At 42.9% G+C, this 17,958-nt stretch overlaps 3 protein-coding genes across 6 annotated transcripts; 2 read left to right on the top strand and 1 right to left on the bottom strand.

The window, feature by feature from the left end:
* The first annotated feature begins 174 nt into the window (after positions 1-174).
* Positions 175-17,940, top strand: S6KL (ribosomal protein S6 kinase like). 4 transcript variants are annotated; one of them, XM_020949491.2, is made up of 9 exons: positions 175-956; positions 2,341-2,444; positions 2,507-2,723; positions 2,780-2,903; positions 2,964-3,062; positions 3,121-3,279; positions 5,640-5,728; positions 17,346-17,648; positions 17,719-17,940. In XM_020949491.2, exons 1-9 carry the CDS (start codon positions 657-659, stop codon positions 17,824-17,826), a joined length of 1,503 nt encoding a protein of 500 aa, XP_020805150.2. In that variant the 5' UTR covers positions 175-656; the 3' UTR covers positions 17,827-17,940. The 4 variants fall into 4 exon arrangements, with proteins under 4 accessions (XP_020805150.2, XP_020805149.2, XP_086692604.1 ...); XM_020949490.2 differs by having other exon boundaries at positions 2,338-2,444; XM_086836478.1 differs by lacking the exon at positions 175-956 and adding an exon at positions 1,813-2,220.
* Atg101 (autophagy-related protein 101) lies at positions 3,278-5,364 on the top strand. Its single transcript, XM_020949494.2, has one exon. The coding sequence runs from the start codon at positions 3,753-3,755 to the stop codon at positions 4,407-4,409; it is 657 nt and encodes a 218-aa protein (XP_020805153.1). The 5' UTR covers positions 3,278-3,752; the 3' UTR covers positions 4,410-5,364.
* Positions 6,269-9,536, bottom strand: bnb (bangles and beads). Its single transcript, XM_020949493.2, has 3 exons — positions 9,495-9,536; positions 9,190-9,299; positions 6,269-8,322 (listed from the first exon to the last, which is right to left on the bottom strand). Exon 3 carries the CDS (start codon positions 8,320-8,322, stop codon positions 6,991-6,993), a length of 1,332 nt encoding a protein of 443 aa, XP_020805152.2. The 5' UTR covers positions 9,190-9,299; positions 9,495-9,536; the 3' UTR covers positions 6,269-6,990.
* Positions 17,941-17,958: the final 18 nt, after the last annotated feature.

The raw sequence follows: 17,958 nt of genomic DNA, 5'->3' as shown, positions 1-17,958 counted from the left end.
TATTATTTTAAATTACTTCCCCTTTAATATATAAATCCAAAACATTAATTTATACGTACTCTGAACTCTGAACTCATTTTTGCAACTTACCCCGATTGTGTTCCTTTTTATCATTCACTGAATTTGGATTTTTATGTTTATAATATCTCTATATACACAGAAACAGTCTCTGCTGTCAAATTGAGTTTTATTTTTTATAGAAATTGAGCTATACAAGTACTAAAATTAATTAAATTAATAATGTATGGTGTGGCTTCATGTTTGGTCGAGAACATTCGGGATTCGCGCCCTATCGCCATCTGGTCACACTGCTTTGCTGGCTCATTCGCACTAGCACAACAAAAACAAAGCGTAACAATAATCAAAAAAGAAACTGAATCCGCTCCTAAACACGAATATTCTAGTTTCTTTCTTCAAAGGGTGAAGTGAGTGCTTTTTTTTCGTATTTTCCTGTGTCTGGGGCTGTCCAGCTGTGTGATTGCGCAATCGAAAGCGCCCCAACCCCCGCGCCAACCACCTCAGCTCCATTCCAGCCCAGTGTGTGTTTGTTTGTGTATGTGTGTGCGTGCCAGTGACAGTGCTAGTGTGTAAACAACAACAGTAAACGGTAAAACAGAGGAACCGGAGGAGATTGATTGGAAGAGTGGAGACTTTTGATGGGCAACTCGCAACCAAGGCATGAAAGCAGAAGGACACCGCAAGGCACTCAAGAAGCAGCGGAACTGAGCGAGCCGCTGGAGCAGCAGCAACAGCAACAACAGCAGCAGCCAGAAGAGCAACAGAGACAGCAGGCGACGTCATCGATAACCTTTGGCTGCGGTGGCAGCAGCAGCAGGAGATCCCAGGCGCAGATCCAAACCCAATCCCCACCAGCTGTCGCAGTAGAAGCGGATTCGCAGTCGGCAGCAGCAGCAGAGGCGCAACAGCAGCGGCAGCAGTCACACCAGCAACAGCAGGTAATAATGAGTTAGAGCGAGAGAAGGAGCCCTGGAAAGTAGGACAGACTGATAACGGATTTCTTCGGAATGTTGGTTCTGTTAGCCATAACCCTTCAAACCGATCCATTCCATTGCCTTCCCTTCGCTTCCATTGGCTTGGCCTGTTTTCCAATGCCCGTGCAAATAAATACTGCGTCATTGGGTTTCGCATTTTCCCCGTCGAGCGATATTACGACTCGGGCTCCGTTTTATGTACGAACTGATCGCCGCCCCGGCTGATGATTCTTCTGCATGCCGCCTAAACGGCCATGAACCCGTATTGCTCCTCCACATTGCCCCAAGTTTCCGCACTTTTCTAATGCTTCCGCATTCGCGTACGCCGCGCACTTTTTTCATTGCCATGCCAATTGAGTGTCTGGCGTTCGGTTTACCGTTCGTTTCTCGCTTTTCCCCGTTTCGCTGCGCAAATTCTGGCGGCGCCGTGTGTCCACTTCTAGCTCCGTGGCCCACCACAGCTGGGGATCATCATAGTTCACCTCCCGCGTTGTGATTTCGTTCCAAAAAAGTGCTGACATGTGGCGCGCGCGTGTGTGCGTGCCAGTGTGTGTGAGTGTGAGTGGGTGAGAGTGTGCGAACATTCGAGTGACCCTCACGCAAAGAAAACACTCAGCACAGTGGTGGGCGAAACTATTGGCAATGCGAGGCAAGTTCTTTTTTAAAGGAATATTATTATTATTGCTTTTTAAACTTTAATTATTTTTTTTTTTAATTAATTTTACATCAAATGAATTTTATGATTATTTTATTATCTATTAACTTAAAAACTGGTTTTTGTTTCTAAATTAAAACAATAAAAATAAAATAAAATATTCAGTTTAAATTTTAAAGCAATAAAAATAAAACCACACTGGTTCCTGGTTGGATCAAAGCCATACAGTGCAAAAGAACGAAAAGTTCCGCTAGTCGTACCTGCACACTTGCAACGGACACCACTGTCAGCCTGTGGCCTGACTGCCATTCGCTCTCTCGCTCTCTTTTGCGATCTCAGCTGTTGTTGGTTCATGCGAACGAATATACAGTGCTCCTCGCCTTTCGACTTGTGTTTGTTTGCCAATATTCCATGACAAAATCGCACGTGTCGCCGCTCAGCTCAGAACGCAGAACGCAGAACGCAGATTATACATCGCATATACCAAATAACACACGCTCTCCACGCTTGAGCAGAGATCCGTGCTCAGGTATACGGGGTTCTGTGTATATTGATTCGCTGAATTACCGCCAGGTAACAGTAGAAAAAGACTCAGGTCTGCCGTAAATCCGTAATCCGGCCTCTTAGTTGGCTTCCATTTGCCATGGAATAGCAATAGACAGTTTTAATTACTTGAAAATTCCATTACAGCAGCTTTCCACGTGGAGTCTTGGCAGTCTTGGCGGCGGACGACTCACCTGGAGCTTCTCCGCGGCCCGCAACTCCTTCCGCCACCGGAACAAGGCCACCCGCAAGAGGTATTACTGCTCCACGACCAGAACCATAGCACCGATTTACTAAATATACTCTTCTCCCCCAGCTTGACATCGCTACATGGCTCTAGACGCAGCAAGACGCACTGGCATCGACCTCTGACCAATTCCATCTTCAACTCGCACTTCAAGGAGTCCAGCCGGAACGAACAGTTTCGTCTTGAGCATCTGGTGGCCAAGGGTGCCTTTGGTGTGGTCTTTAAGGTGTGCGACAAGAGCGATAGCAGTGCCTGCTACGCCCTCAAAGTGCTAAAGAAATCAAAGGTATCCTCCATACTCCCATAAATGGATTTTTAATAACGCGTCAATGTATATTTCAGCTTATAGAGGACAACAGTGTGCGTCAGATTAAGGACGAGGCGGATATCCAAAAGGTGTGCGGTCACCATCCGTTTATTGTGAAGCAGATTGATCTGTGGCAAAACCGACACAACCTGCACATCCGTATGTAGACAGCGATCTGAGATACATAAAATTCTAATCAATACTTTCTTTCCTGAGCAGTTTCCGAGTATGTACCAAATGGTGAACTGTTCTCCAAGATAGGACACTTCTCCATTGACCTGGTGCGCTTGTACATTGGTGAGATTGCTCTTGCTCTGGGTGAGTTGGTATCGTCTCCTCTAAAAGAGCTCGCAATATAAGGTTTTAATTTCATCAGACTTCCTTCACAACGCCGGCATTATCTATCGTGATGCCAAGCCGGAGAACATTCTGCTAACGCATCAATTTCACGTCAAATTGACCGACTTCGGCCTCAGCAAGTGGCTCAAACTGGGGGCCAACACGCGCACCATGTGTGGCACTTTCAAATACATGGGTACGATTTAAATCAACTTAATTTACAACAGACACTTAAGTAAATAGTTAGTTAGCTATTAAGAGGCGCCGATCCATCGCAATCCAAATCGTTCAAAGGTATTTCCGAAAGAAAGCCCAATATAAGCAACTTAGAAGCAAGGGGAACAGAAGCAGTATAGACAATTAGAGAGCATAAACTCCTGTTAAATATAGGTCACCTATAGCTTAAGCTAAATCCTATCCTATGTATGTATGTAAATCGATCGGAAGTTAAGACAGTTAAGAGGTAATCAACTAAAAGCATCTGTGAGCCATTAACTATAAAGAGGCGAAACTACCAGCAAACTAAGACGCGAAACAAAGCATAGCAGGTAGCAGTTTCAAGAGAGAGCAAGGGCACAACATATATACACACACAAATCCACACAACCTTATATATACCAAACCAAATCATATCGAGCAGTCATTCAGTGTACATAGCAACCGATAGCCATGAATGCACGCTCGCAAGTGTTTGATCTGACCATGGAGGGTCGCCAGGTGGACGAAGCGGTGGCCACCATCTTTCACACTGTACTCTTCCACCGCTGCCTTGGCAAGTACATGTATACGGGCGATGCCCAGTACTCCATTGGCACTGTTGGCTACACGGACGTCGATTGCAACTTTATTGACTTCACCTATGTGTGCTGTACCTCGGACAGCCTGACGCATCGCGTGAAGCGAGCCATTAATTCATTCAGCGAGAAACTGCGCTCCAACGAAAGCTGCGGCTCTGGCCAGATTAGCCTAGAGTTCTTCCAGAAAAAGAAGAACCGCTGGCCATTCCCACAGGAGTCGATACCATGGGAGGTGTGGACGGTGCATCTGGATCTAATCAAGCACGAGAATGAGGATGAGCGCCAGCTTTGCCGCGAGAATGTCTCCGATTTGCTCACCGAAAAGGTGATATACATCACCGAGCTAATGAACCGGCATGACTATGTACCCAAAACACCCAGCCAAAGTGAGCTGGACCTGATCTTCGACACATCCTTCCCCGATGTGCAGCCGTATCTCTTCAAGTTTGATTACTCTACCTCGGGATCGGCGGCACCCTCCATGGGGAATGCGATGAAGAAGATCATCAAGGAAACGCTCGCAATGTGACGGGCTGGCCTCGTGAGGTCACCATCGGGTCACAAAGGTGGCGTTTACGAGTTTATTTATTCTTTTTTTCGACTTTACATTAGTTTTTGTTTTCATTTTCGTTTCGTGTCCACCGTTTATTTGTTCTCGCATATGTTTAGTTCTGTAATAGTTGCTGCTGCTGCTCCATTCGCCTCTAATTTTAGTTTATCTTTGGGCGAGAGCCATTTGCAATGGTGATAAGATAAAGTATGTGGTAGTCAAATATTTATTGTGTGTCCGTTTTATCAACTACTTACTTATTAGTTATTGATTTAATTTCAACTAGACAGAGAAAGAGAGAGAGTAATGTAAACAGCCTTCGAGTTGAACTTGTGTAAAGGAAGATTGGGTTCTTGATACCACCATATCCTTAGTTGAAATGCGGCTTAAACCCACCCACCAAATCGCTTTAATGACCCTTGTGTCCCTTGCTCCAACCCAAAACCAAGTAGAGCTAGGCCAGCAGACGTTGCATTCCTGGCTAGAAAGCAAATAAATACCTGTGTCGGCAAAGCAAATACAATACATTTATCAATGTAAGTGTTAACATTAAAACACTCACTTTTAATCGCCGTTGTAAATAGCGCAGTTAAATGAAACGCAAAAGGGCGAACAAAAAATCAAATAAAAATGATATAAATGAATGATGCAAGCCACGGGAAAAGGCTGGATGGTGCCGCTAATGATGATGATGATGTATGTATAAAAGATTGTGATTGTACTTGTAGTGATTAAATGATAGTAGCAACTCTATGTATCCATAGAGTTGCAAAAATATATAGACATGTATCTATATGTATGTAAATCAATGTTTTCTTATATGTCCAAGCTATAAAAGTAATCAATTAATGTACTTTAAAACCTAAACTAATATTGTAAAATCGATTTAAGCCGAATAAATCCTTTGAAGCGCACTTTCAAAGTCGAAATGTAATTGGCCTTTCAAGCATAATAATCGAATAATAATAAACCATCGGGAGCCGGTCATCTATAAAGAGATTCAAAGTGATCACTCCACTTGGAGAGTGTATCAAGCTGTGTAATCTCTCATTTTATTTCTAGCTAAACATTGTAATATAAATCTCTGACATTCGGCGAGCCGAAGATAACATTTTTTGTGATCCTATGACCTCTGACCTCTCTTGTTATTTTTATTATTTGTTTTGCGGGTGGGTAAAACGTTCTTTCTCCGTTCTCGTCTCATTTCAGCACCGGAGATTCTGTGCGGCGAACCTTATGGCCATGCAGTGGACTGGTGGGCCTTGGGCGTCATTGCCTGCCAGATGCTGACTCAGAAGGTAAGCGACCATAGCCGATGGATACGACGTAACATATAGCTCTCTGGGCGGGGAGGTACTTACCAGCAGCGTGACTTTAACACTGATTGATCCGTAACTGGTTTAATACTGCATAAGTGCATCTTGACCAAGGGGGGGGGGTTTAAAACTTACTCGGTATGCTGTTTTTTAATTACATATAATTGTAAATAGTTGTTAGGAGGCTAGGTAGTTGGTGCTACTACTGATTTTTCATGCTGTACCTTGTTTGCTTGATAGAGGCATTCTTGGGCAGTACTGTAGCTATTTTGGAGGAAGGAAAAAGGTTTTTGTAAAAGGTTCAGAGCTCAGAGATGGGCTTCTTTATCAGTTGAGCCTCTCAGACAAGTATCAAGATCAAAATATCACAAGATATGAGGAATATACTGCCAAAAATTTGTGCAAAATTATTTAAAGAAATAGTTTTGACCTGATTTAGTCACCAAGTTATAGAGATATTGTTATTGCCTTGCAATTCCAGGCTCTGGGCACCCTAGTCTTGTAATTTAAAAGACTTGAGCCTTAGTTTTTCGATTTTTATTTAAGAATTTTCTCAGTCTATATAAAATCATATATACTTTCGTTCATATATACGTTATAACACTATCGTTATTAAATGTAGTTGCATTATTTTAGAACTCAAATAAAAAAAAAAGGGTCGGGGGAGGAATTCCATTGTGTGTGTGTGATGGGCGAATGCTTGATCGCTTCTGGCTTCATTCCAAGGACCTTTTGAAAAAGGATCCATGGATTCATTTCTCTTTTGTTGTCGGAGGGAGGAAGGGGGTTCGGGGGTGCTTGGGTGCTGGGTATTGTCTTGCCATGACTAAGATTTAATTAAAATTACATTAATTAAATTATAATTATAAGTATAACTGTATGCCATCTTAGCGGTTTGTCCTGTGTGTGTGTGTGTGTTGTGTTTCATGTTGTTTCCTACTTAGTGGGTCCCGTCGTCCTCCTCCTCCCACTTGATTCTATTGTCCTGGGCCGTCGCCTCCAGATACTTGGATCCTTGGGGTCCTCCCATACTCAGTGTGTGGGCGTGGTGTGTGTGATTTCTGTGCTTCCTTCCATTTACAACTAAGAGTACCACCAACTACGCTCGTAACATTAAGACGCTGCCAAGGCGCAGCTGGTGGTGGTGGTGGTGGTGCTCGGGGTGATTGGATCTTAGCTTCTGCGATGGTAAAGGGGAGCTGGTGCTGGGTGAAGAAGGCATGGGTGTAAAGCTCTCACTAACTCTAGTTCTCCTTCGATTCGCTGCTCTCCTCCGACTCCTTGGACTCGGATGAGTCCTCGTTCTTGGACTCGGACTTGTCCGACTTCTCCTCCGACGACTTCTTTGGCTCGGCGGGCGTGGGGAGAGGAACCGGTGCTGCTGCTGCTGGCTCGGCAACGGCCTCGGCAATGGGTGTCTCATCGATCTTCTTGGCCTCGGGAATGGCTGCTGCGGCTGTCTCACTCACAGGCTCTGGCTTCTTCTCGGGCAAGGCCTTGGCATCAGAGGTGGTTGCCGGCTGCTCCTTCTCAGCCTGCTCCTTAACGGGCTCCGTTACCTTAGTGGCGGCAGAAGGGGCCAGGGGAGCATTGGTCTTCAGCACGGGAGCGGGCTCGGCAACGGTCTCGGTGTTCTTCTGCTGATCCACCGGCTGGATGGGCTTTGGGCTTTCGCCAGACTTGGCCTGGGCAGCCTGGGCACCGGGGGAGGTGGCACCAGAGGAAGAGCCGGACTCAATAGATTTCTTCTCGGGCTGCTGGGCCTGTGGAGCAATCACCTGGATGTTGCTCTCGGTCTTGGGAGCCTCAGCGGGTGCGGCAGCGGCGGCGGCAGGTGCTTCAGAAGTCTGAGCTGGCTCAGGGGCGGCATCCTTCTTGGCCTCCTTCTGTTCAATCTCGTTGATCCTCTCCTGGCGGGCGGGCTGCTCGGGAATGGACTCCTTATCGGCGGCAGCGACGGGCTCGGTTACCAAAACAGGGGCTGCTGGAGCATCGGACTTGGCATCAATCTTGGGCTCCTGGGGCTTGGCCTCATCGACAATCTGCTTCTGGACCTCGGCATTGGAGGCGGGTGTTTCAATCAGTTCAATAGCCTTGGGTGCCTCCTCGGTGCGTGCCGTCTTCTCCTTCTCCTCCAGCTTCTTCTCGGCGGGAATTGCTTCCTGGGGTTTGGCCACCTCAACAGGCTTGGCTGGCTCCTCGGGAACAACGATGGCCTTCTTCTCGGGTATGGCCGGAGCTGTCTCTACATCCGGAGCCGTCGATTTCAGGTCAACATTAGAGATCTCCTTGGCCGGCTCCGCAGCAGGCTCAGCAACTGGAGTGGCAGCGGCCTTGGCCTCAATCTTTGCCTCTGGCTCTGCCTCGGGCTTCTTCTCGGCGGGAATCGAAACAGGAGCTGAAGCCAAAGCTGGCTTGGCTGGTGCCGGCTCAATGGGATTTGGGTTGAGGGTCTTGGCTAAGAGTTCAGCCTTGGAACCACCATCTGGCTGAATGGCCACCTCCTCATCGGGCACAGGCAGTGTCCAGACGCAGGTCAGGCACACGGTGGCCACAAAAAGTAATTGGAACTTCATCTGCAATTAGAGAGGGGAGAGGAGAAAGGCCTTGGATTAGCAGGGATAGTTGATGTTACTAGAGAATACACTGACCCCCAGTGGGTACTGGTACCTTCTATTCCTCTTCCTCTATCTCTCTTTTTTTGCATGTATTATACTTTGCTTTTTTCCTCCCAATTCCCCAATCATCATTTCCGTTGATTTCTTTTGTAATTCCATTAAATCATTAAATTTTAGCCCCCGACAACGGAAAATCACAATTGAATTCTCGCTACGTGGGTGGACCTTGTACCCTTGTATTCTCTGGGTCCTTTTGATGGGTAGAATGGTCGATCTTTTAATGGTTTCTTAATATGCAAAAATATCATTCGATCTTGGCTTGATCTCTGATAAAAAGTGACTTGCAAATTTGGCCATCTGCTTTTGGCCACTTCCCTATGCTAATTTATACTCGATGCCGTTGCTTTTTTTATGACCCACAGCATCATAATCATAGCCCAATTTGTTAATTAAGGCTAACTAAATGGTTTCTAGACGGTCGTTCTTGGCTCTAAGGCTGGCCTGGAATCCAGTCTACAGTCTCCAGTCTCCAGTCTCCAGTGGCCAGTTTCTAGTCTCCAGTCTCGTCTTACGTAACTGGTTGAGTGTGTGGGGCAGGAATGGAATACGATACGATATGCGATACGATCTTTATGATTTACGAGCCACAGACAAAAAAAAAATATAAAACTCGTTGAGGAACACTTGGGAAATACTGTCTGGCACTGGGTTTTTGGTGTTCGATTTTCAATTTTAGTTTTTGGCCAAAAGAAACTGGCTTGCTGGAGGAGTCTCTCTCTCTCTCTCTGCATATCTTTGTTTTCCAGGATTAAGCACCATACTTACCTTTTTCAAGGAGCGTTTTTCCTTAGTTGTTTTAACACGACGTTTGACGAAGGACACTAAGTTCGAGTAGGCACTGATTCACGATATCTTGACCCGGTGTTGGGAGGATTCTATCCGGGATTTCGCACAAAATACAAATACAAAATGCAAAAAAAAAGATAATAATAATAACTAGGTAAAGAGACAAGAATCTGTAGGTAACTGCTCGTTGTTTGTTGATTCTTAATCCCGGCCCGTGTGTGTATCTGTGTGTGTGTATTGGGTGTGTGTGTGCGTGTGTGTATGATAATTGTGTGTGTTCTCACCGCTCGGCTTCAAGAAACACTTTGAGTGGATGCCAGTGAGCCGGGGCGTTTATATACCTACCGCCATATACCGACGCCGGCGTCGACAGAGCAGATCGAGCTCAGTGCTAGGCACGAACATCGCAGCAGCAGCAGCAGCAAAGCCGGCAGAGGCAGAGGCAGCGACTGCGACTGCGACCGAGGCAGAGAGGTACGTGAGCTGGACAGGATTCCCGCGGTGGGTTGCCCAGGATTGTGGATATTTTTAGTTCTAAGAAGAACCAAAACCAGCAGAACCCTTTCTCCATAAATAGACAGCAAATTGTTGGCGGCGGTGTTGTCTATTTTTAAAGCGAATGCAATTTGTAAGACCGGCAGACCACAGATAGTCCAGTGGTCAGTGGCTAGAGGAGGCTCCTGTCCCAAGTACGGCCTGCTATTTATAACCCCCCTTTTTTTTGCCAGGATCGCTGATCGATTGCCTTTAGCATCATTAAACGCAGCACGATTTTCAAATGCAAGTGGGGACCATCGATAATATCAGCAATCAGCCAGGGCCAAAGAAAAATGCTTAATTGTAAGTGAAACAGCAGGAGGAGCAGCAGCCAGAGGAGGAGCTAGAGGAGCACCAGGAGTGGGCACAAAAAAACCGGTATTGGAGTAGGTTGTATATATGGGATATATATGAGAGGGTATAGACAACATCTACTGTTGAATCAAAGACGTTGGTGCCGGGTCTAGAGACTAGTCTCGGTGGATACAAGGCTAAGTGCATCGAAGAGGAGCTACAGCAGGAGCAGGAGGAGGAGGAGGAGGCAGAGGCAGCATCATTAACATAATCAAAGCCTGCCAGACATGGGTCTCTAGATACCGATCGTTGATTATCTTAGAATGATAAATGCCCGGTCTCTCTCTCGTTGGATTCTTTTTATAGATTCTACCAAGAAATCAAAAACTAAACAAGGATGCCCAAGCCTAACCATGGAAAGTTCCACTCGCAATAGAATACTACTAGGGCTTTCCAGTGCTTAAATTGTCGCTTACAAAATCCATAATCGCATCCGAAAGATACATTTCCAGACACAGATACACACACACACATATACATATACTCGAGAAGCCCCAAACAATGGACACTACGATATGGTCGTCTCTAAGGTCACAGCACACACAATCATTTAGCGGAAAAGTTCTGGGAAGGGGAGAGAGAGACTGTTGCTCTGCTCTTTAGTTAAACGTGCTCTGATTTGGGTTTGAATTTAAATCTGGATTTGGATTTGGAAACACCATAATTTAAGCACGACACCGCTAATGGTCCCAGCTAGTAACAGAGACCACGATGGTGATAAGAAAAGGGAAACCCAATTTAGAGACATCTGCTTTTTTTTACGATCTAAAGATGTAGCTGTATCTGTATCTGGGTTTAACTTGGGTTTTTGGGTTCTGTGATGCCTGTTACCTGTTACCTACGACTACCTGTGACCGCTTAATCCATACCTTGTCAGGATCCTTCGAGGGAATTGTGTAATGCAATCACGTTTGCAAAAAAATAAAACAAACAACAACAAAAATGTATCTTAGAAATACCTAGAACCCGAAACTGAACCGCACCGATCGTTTATCGTTTATGATGATGCTTTTGAAGGTCGTCGCAGTCGTCGTCACGAAAAGTGAATCTCATAATCTGAAAATATTTTTGCGTTTAGAAAAAAAAGAATCATGCATAATTGCAATTATTATTAAGTTGCTCAATGATTTCCATGGGTAAGCTAAACGGTTGAGAAACAACAACGTCCATGTGAACTGTATGTGTTGTTCATGGCGAAAAATTACGTATTCTAATAGTACTTGGGGCAGGGGGCCGCCACAATAAATCCCATAGCCAATGGCAAATTGCATCTTTAGAAGAAATGTTTACAACGAATCAATGTTTGTAATTAATAAATACAGGTACTGGTTATAGATCTGCGACTTATATGCTCTAAATCAGTTATGGAGGGGAATTAAAGTGTTTTTCCAAAGGAGAGTTACTAGAATAGGTTCTGAAAAGTCTAGAAAAATTATAGATTAATAACTTATATATATTTTTCAATAGAACAAAGTTCATAGTACTTTATATGAGTTAAAGAAATAGCTTCGTTTTAATCTAGAAATTGTTGTATGGCAAAGGTAGTTATTTCCTTAACTTAAATTATATTTAAGTTACAAAAATATAACAAGTATTTAAGAGGAAGAGGAAGAAAGGCTTCTTAAGTAGTCAATCCTAAGGACCTTTGAATAGTTTACAAAAAATTCAAAATATGTTCTAGGTAACTTAAGGCATTACCAATATTAGAATTTGAATTAAAAAAGGTTTGAAATATAATTGAAATATATTTTAAAAACAAGATTCAATCTCTTTTTAACCTAGCCGCCACATCAAAGGCAACATTTTAACTTTTTTTTGCTGCTGGAAAATTGGTCTCTTTGCTGAGGATCTCTAGTCCCCCTGGTAAGAGCCATCAGGGGAATAGCCAAAGACTTGCCTTGGTCAAGTGGTCGGTTAATGGTCGGCATTGGTCTCCTCATTTTCTTGCGACATTTTTATGCTCTTGACTTGCATAAATATTTGCAGAGCCTACAGAGTCAGCACAGAGCCAGAGGATATCCAAGTAGATTCTGTGGGCAATAAATTTGTGCTCCACGGACACACGATGGGAGTAGGGACTCCTCCTCCTCCTACTATCATGTAATATAAAATGCACATGCGTTGCAATCAACATCCACATTGTCGTAGTCGTCGTCAGCCTCCTTTTGCTAGGAGCAAGACCAGGGGGAGACTCTGGCATAGATCCGGCGGACGCGCGGCATTATCATTATCGTCCTGCAGTGTAATTACACTAAGCAACATACCAGGACTTGCTTATATTTTAAGCAACAAATAAGCTCTTTAACTTACTTAAAAAAGACTAAATGAGAGTCTAAAGAGAATGTAATATTTGGGTATTAAATCTAAGTTAAAGAAAACTGACTTTGGGGTTATCTTAAACTTCTGCCTAGATGTTATCAATCCTCTCAGTATAGTAGGAATTGATTACGTTTATTAATCATTTGTATAAAATTTCTTCAGTAAACCCTATTTCCATGTCCTTTCCCATCTCTCTTTCAAGTATTAAATGTAAAAATGAGACCCTGTTGCATAGTGTCTTCTGCTTGCCACAAGCACAGGCACATCCCTTGCCACTGCCACTGCCTCAAAAGTGCAAACACACACACACAAATACACACAGAGAGGGAGAGAGCTTGTAGTACTAGACTTGCGATCAGAAGCGGCAGAGTCGCCTTCGCCTTTGCCTTTGTATCTCATGGATACATAACTCTTTGTTATTGGCCTTGAATGTCCTAAGCACGGAAAAGAGGTCATTGTCGCATAATACGTCCAGTCTTGGCCAGTCTTGGTTTTGTCTTGGCCAGTCCCAGTCGAGCCGGGTGGACAATGACAGTGAAACCTGGCGTCGATTCCCCGTGGAACTGAGCAACTGAAGAATCTATGGGCCATGGTTTTTCCTTCTTTTTTCATTCATTTTTTTTTTTTTTTGCTGTTTTGAAATTTGTAATTAAAGTAGACACGCATTTTAATGACTGTAATTGAAATGGGCCTGGCGACCAAAGGGGCCACGATCGGACTGTGTTTTCAGATTTTTCTGTGTGATCACAGACTGGACCGACTTGGACATGGGGCTAAGAAAAAAAGAAACCCGATTAAATAGATGCATGTGCATATATTAAAAATGCATTTATATATAAATAGCTCAGCTCCGCTTAGTTTGGCTTGGGCTAGCTAAGCTTGGGCCTGGGTCTTGGTCTGGGTTTTGGTCTTTGACTCTGTGTTGGGCAATCTATTGCGACTTTTCAGGGAACATATGTGGGGATGCACTTCCTGCTTGATCAGAGATTGATAAGGTCTCTTAAGGTGTTAATAAAACCTGGCTGAAATGCGCAGATTATGGTCATTCCAAGTTCTGTATCTGTGTATCTTTGTATCCATGTATCTTGGTATCTGCTTTTTGTCCGTCTGCGGCGGTTCCTTTAACACTTCTTTTGTTGTCTGTATGTCTGCGTTTTGTTTTTTCGGCTGACTCTGCAAGATTGTCGCTTGGATTAAGACAATTACCTGTGGACATTAATTCTAGGAAATATAAAAATAATCATCATTATGATGTGCCTGTCACTAAACATTGTTGCCGCGATAATTGGCCATCATCAACAGCATCGCAGCATCACAGCATCGCAGCATCAGCATAACCAGGAGGAGGAGTTGATGACCCGAAAGGTAGCTCTTTCCTGCCCCGAAAAACCCATCATGACTGGGCCATGGTCAGCAACCAAATCAAACGTAGAATCAATCTGAATCTAAAGCTAAAGCCGCCGGCGCAGTCCGGCCAGCTCACGTGCCAGCAATTACTATTACCATGCGTCACATTGTCAACGATAAAAAGTGACAAATGGAACAGGCACAGATACATATAATACTACCCAGGGGGAGATATAGAGAGGTCGGAGGGGGAAAGCTGGGAGCAGAATCAGTGGAGCGCTCGTCTCATTTCGCAACTTGTTTTCGAATCAACGAACCAACGAACCAGGAAGGTGGCACATAGCACATAGCACATAGCACACATTGCTGGAGACCCCGCTGTCCATGCCCCTCTTGGTGGCTCGTCATCGCCTGCCACCGGATCATTACCTCGTCGCTGGCCGTCTGTGATTTAATTTAATTCTGCTAAGCACAAAAACCCAAACTGTTTCACTTTGTCAAGTTGTCGTTTGGCGTTGTCAGTTTGCGGCCGCAGCCGCATTGATTAAGCTTAATTTGCCGCTCCGAAAATGCAGGTCAAACCTTTCGAAATCTCTCGGCATTAGGCCACTGCTACTGACTGATGGATGGATGCTGGGCTGCATCCGAGAGATTGTGTTGGTCTCTCTCTCTCTCTATCTCTGTGTGTATTATGTTTCCATTATGTGATCCGATCACCTTGAATTCCCTTCTGGCATTCTTGATGACTCACCCGGAGATGACATTTCCCAGCCTTTCATGGGGTGAAAGTGCCAATCTCCGGAAGGGGAATTATCCCTGGTGTGGTTAAGTTCAAGTGCGTGCATTGCTCGGACAGTCCCACATACAGTCCAAGCAAATACCCATACGAATACACCCATTTCCCCCTCCCTCGTGAGTATTCAAGTGCAGCCACTGTAATTAGCTAGCTAGTCAGTGTCAGTAAGTGGCTTTTACATGACAATTGCGTTCGCCAAATTAGATTTGCTTTAGTTTAGCGTTTTGGAGTTCCCTTCCCTGTGGCTGTGACTGAGACTGAGTACTCTGCCTTCCCAGCAGGAGCTAGGTATTACAGCACACTCCACAAAATCCATAAACATGGCCACAGAGATTTATCCACACAGCGGCGACAACGAGCTCAGCTTTTGCTCAGCTCAGCTCAGCATCAACTCAACAAAAATTGTCTATTTCTATTTTAAAAAGTAGTCGACCGCTAATTGAATCCAATTTGCATGCATTAGCGTTCGTGGAGCCAAGCTGCTGCTGGGCTGGCCTGAGCTGATCTCTGGGCTGTGCTCAGGGCTCTGCCGGACCACGCCAACCAGCGTCAAGCTACACCAAGTAGATCCAAGACATGGACATGGAAACCATCTCATTCCAAGCTAAGGGAATGCATACTAGAATCTTTGAAAGATATAACTAATGTGAAATATTTCCTTTGGCAACTTCACCAAGTTCCTTTGTTTTGAAGCAGCCTTAGCATATTTCTCTGTTAAGCCTATTTACACTGATTCAAGAAAAAATTCTTTGAAGTTCATATACCCTGGCAGTTCGCAATCGAATTATAAGATGAAAATGCCAATCAACAAAGCCTAAAATATTCGCATTCTTGGAATCGATATATATTAATATTTTTATATTCGAATTTTTCGAGCCAAATCAAAGTTTAAAAAACTAATAACTGAGCCAAAAAAGCATTAAATTTAATTCGGAAAGGTTTAATTTAAAATTTTAAAACTTTAAAAAAAATTTCAATTTTTTTTGACAATTTTAATGATGTAACCCCTTATAAAATTTTGAAAAAATGCCAAAAGAAAATATTTTTTCCCAGACATGGCTAAAACGATTCTCCTGTTGATGCTGATCAAGAATATATATGATTTATAGGGTCGGAAATGACTCCTTCAATGCGTTTCACACTTCTGACTAAAATTATAATACCATTCTTTGATTCTAATTCTATATGAAAATTTTTTCGACAAATCAAAGTTTAAAAATCTTATAACTAAGCCAAAATAGCATTAATTTTAATTCGGAAAACGTTCCCATGTTAGTTTTTATTAGGCTTATAAATCTGCATACTTAATTTATAATTTTAAAAAAATTAAAATTTTGTTAAATTTTTTGACAATTTTAACGATGTAAAATTTTGAAAAAAAAATTTTAAAATTTATTTTTTACCGGAAATAGCTAGATCGATTTGACTGTTGATGCTGATCAAGAATATATATGATTTATAGGGTCGGAAATGGCTCCTTCATAACATTTCAAGAATCTAAATAAAATGATAAAACCCTACTTTATAACATCAAACACCTACATAAGAATTACAATTTATTTGGTTTTTTCTAATATTTATAACACTGAAAAATAAATATGTTATGAACTACTAAGTTCTTGTGTTCAAATAGCTTTCTATAACATTTTTAAAAGAATAAAAACAAGCTGAACTGATTAACATAGCTGCAGTTCTGAAGGGTTAATAAAGTCCAGCATAGAAAATTCCATTAGAAGTGACTAATCTGCAAAAGATACTCCACATTTTCGCAGTCAGTTTTGTATTTCGTATTATTTTTTTTTTATTTCTGCTATATATTTTTTTATGATTATTTTGAACTTCACGGCAAATAGCTCGGACGATCGTTTTGTCACAAGCCCGGCTTTTGTTGGCTTTGCCAATGAGCTGACGCCTGCGAATTGCGTATTTGCGTGCTCATGCGTCTGCCTGCTCCAAATTGTTTGGTTATTTGGATATGATTCAGTGCACCATCAACGGCATTGGTTGGAAGCTAGTATGGTGACTGGACGCTAATTATTATACACTCTCTAAGGTCTATACTCGAATAAAAATCAAATGCGGGACTATTTAGTCATTCAATTTAGCCTGAAATATACATTTAAACTTTCGCAAGTCGAATCCATAAATTGTAATAATAATAATAGATTAATTTTTAAATTAAATGCAAATGTGTACATTTTAAATCATCTCTTATTATAAATTATTATTATTAAAGTGTACATTTCAAAGTTTGAGCAAAGTCCTCTTTTAAAAGAATTATCTGCCTAAAATTCGGACTCTGAAAGCTACAACTTTATCTATTCGCTCTATATTATAAATTAAAACCAATAAAAAGAGTATAAATACTTCTCCTGGTTACTTTTTTATATTTCCCAAGAATCAGACCAAGCAAAAATGATGAATGTCTCATCGTTTTGTTAGCTTTAGGCCTTGGTTTAGGTTTCCAGGAACATTAGCTCAATAAACCAAACAAATAATACTTAATATATACAAATAACAAATCGGGATATTAGCATTTATATTACTACATGAGATTCCTGCTGGATTGACTTACCTTTATAAACAAATATCTTTATCCTAGGTCAAAAGGTTTGAGACTTAACTTTTCCCAGAACAGCACAAAAATATGCTTTAAAGCATATGGAAAATGGTGGAATATATAAAAATATATCAGATATGGAATTCACATATTTAAATAAATTTTTATATACATTGTTTATTATACTACATTTAAAGCTAATTTTAAACTTCTTAATTGCAGTCGCCCAACATTAAGCGCCATCTGATGCGTCGCCGTCAGGAGAGTGTGGTGCAGGAGGAGGAACGCCTCTCCAATGCCCCATCCATTGCCCAGATCAATGGCTGCCTCCAGGACAGCGATGATGGCGAGAGCAATAGTGGAGATTTCTTGCCCGAGGCAGTGAACAGTCTCAGTCACGAAGGGCAGGACGTGCTCCGGCAGCTGCTGGCCATAGAACCGCGTCAGCGTATCCGCAGTGTGATGGCGCTGCAGAGGATAGCCCTGTACAAGGGCTACAAGCTGAGTGCCAAGCGACTCCTCAGTGTAAGTGGGGGGCATTCTTCCTGATACACCTGAAGCATTCCATTTCTGATTACCTTTCACCTCATTGCAGCTCTCACCGCGAGATATCATTGCCCGGGATGGCATCCGGGTGTATGAGTACAATCAGTTCGATCAGGCAACCAGCCAGTGTGCCATCAAAGCATTCCAGAACTTCTAGTTGGGCACCATCTAGGAAACCACTTTCAGCCATATATTGCCAATTGTGTTGGTATTATTTTCAACGGTATTTGCTTTTATTAAATTTTATTTAGTCATTTCAATGAACAATTAATGCAACTGTATTTTTTTT

This window comes from Drosophila serrata, unplaced genomic scaffold, assembly GCF_035046125.1.
Source record: "Drosophila serrata isolate PLE 108 unplaced genomic scaffold, ASM3504612v1 contig_276, whole genome shotgun sequence".
Classification (NCBI taxonomy): Eukaryota; Metazoa; Arthropoda; class Insecta; order Diptera; family Drosophilidae; genus Drosophila; species Drosophila serrata.
This window is presented reverse-complemented; position numbering and strand designations above follow the sequence as displayed.

Coding starts and splice junctions, on each gene's coding strand:
- bnb (XM_020949493.2), bottom strand. CDS start 8,322: ATGAAGTTCCAATTACTTTTTGTGGCCACCGTGTGCCTGACCTGCGTC.
- S6KL (XM_020949490.2), top strand. CDS start 657: ATGGGCAACTCGCAACCAAGGCATGAAAGCAGAAGGACACCGCAAGGC. Junction 957..2,337: donor AGTCACACCAGCAACAGCAG/GTAATAATGAGT, acceptor ATTCCATTACAG/CAGCTTTCCACGTGGAGTCT. Junction 3,063..3,120: donor TGAGATTGCTCTTGCTCTGG/GTGAGTTGGTAT, acceptor TAATTTCATCAG/ACTTCCTTCACAACGCCGGC.
- Atg101 (XM_020949494.2), top strand. CDS start 3,753: ATGAATGCACGCTCGCAAGTGTTTGATCTGACCATGGAGGGTCGCCAG.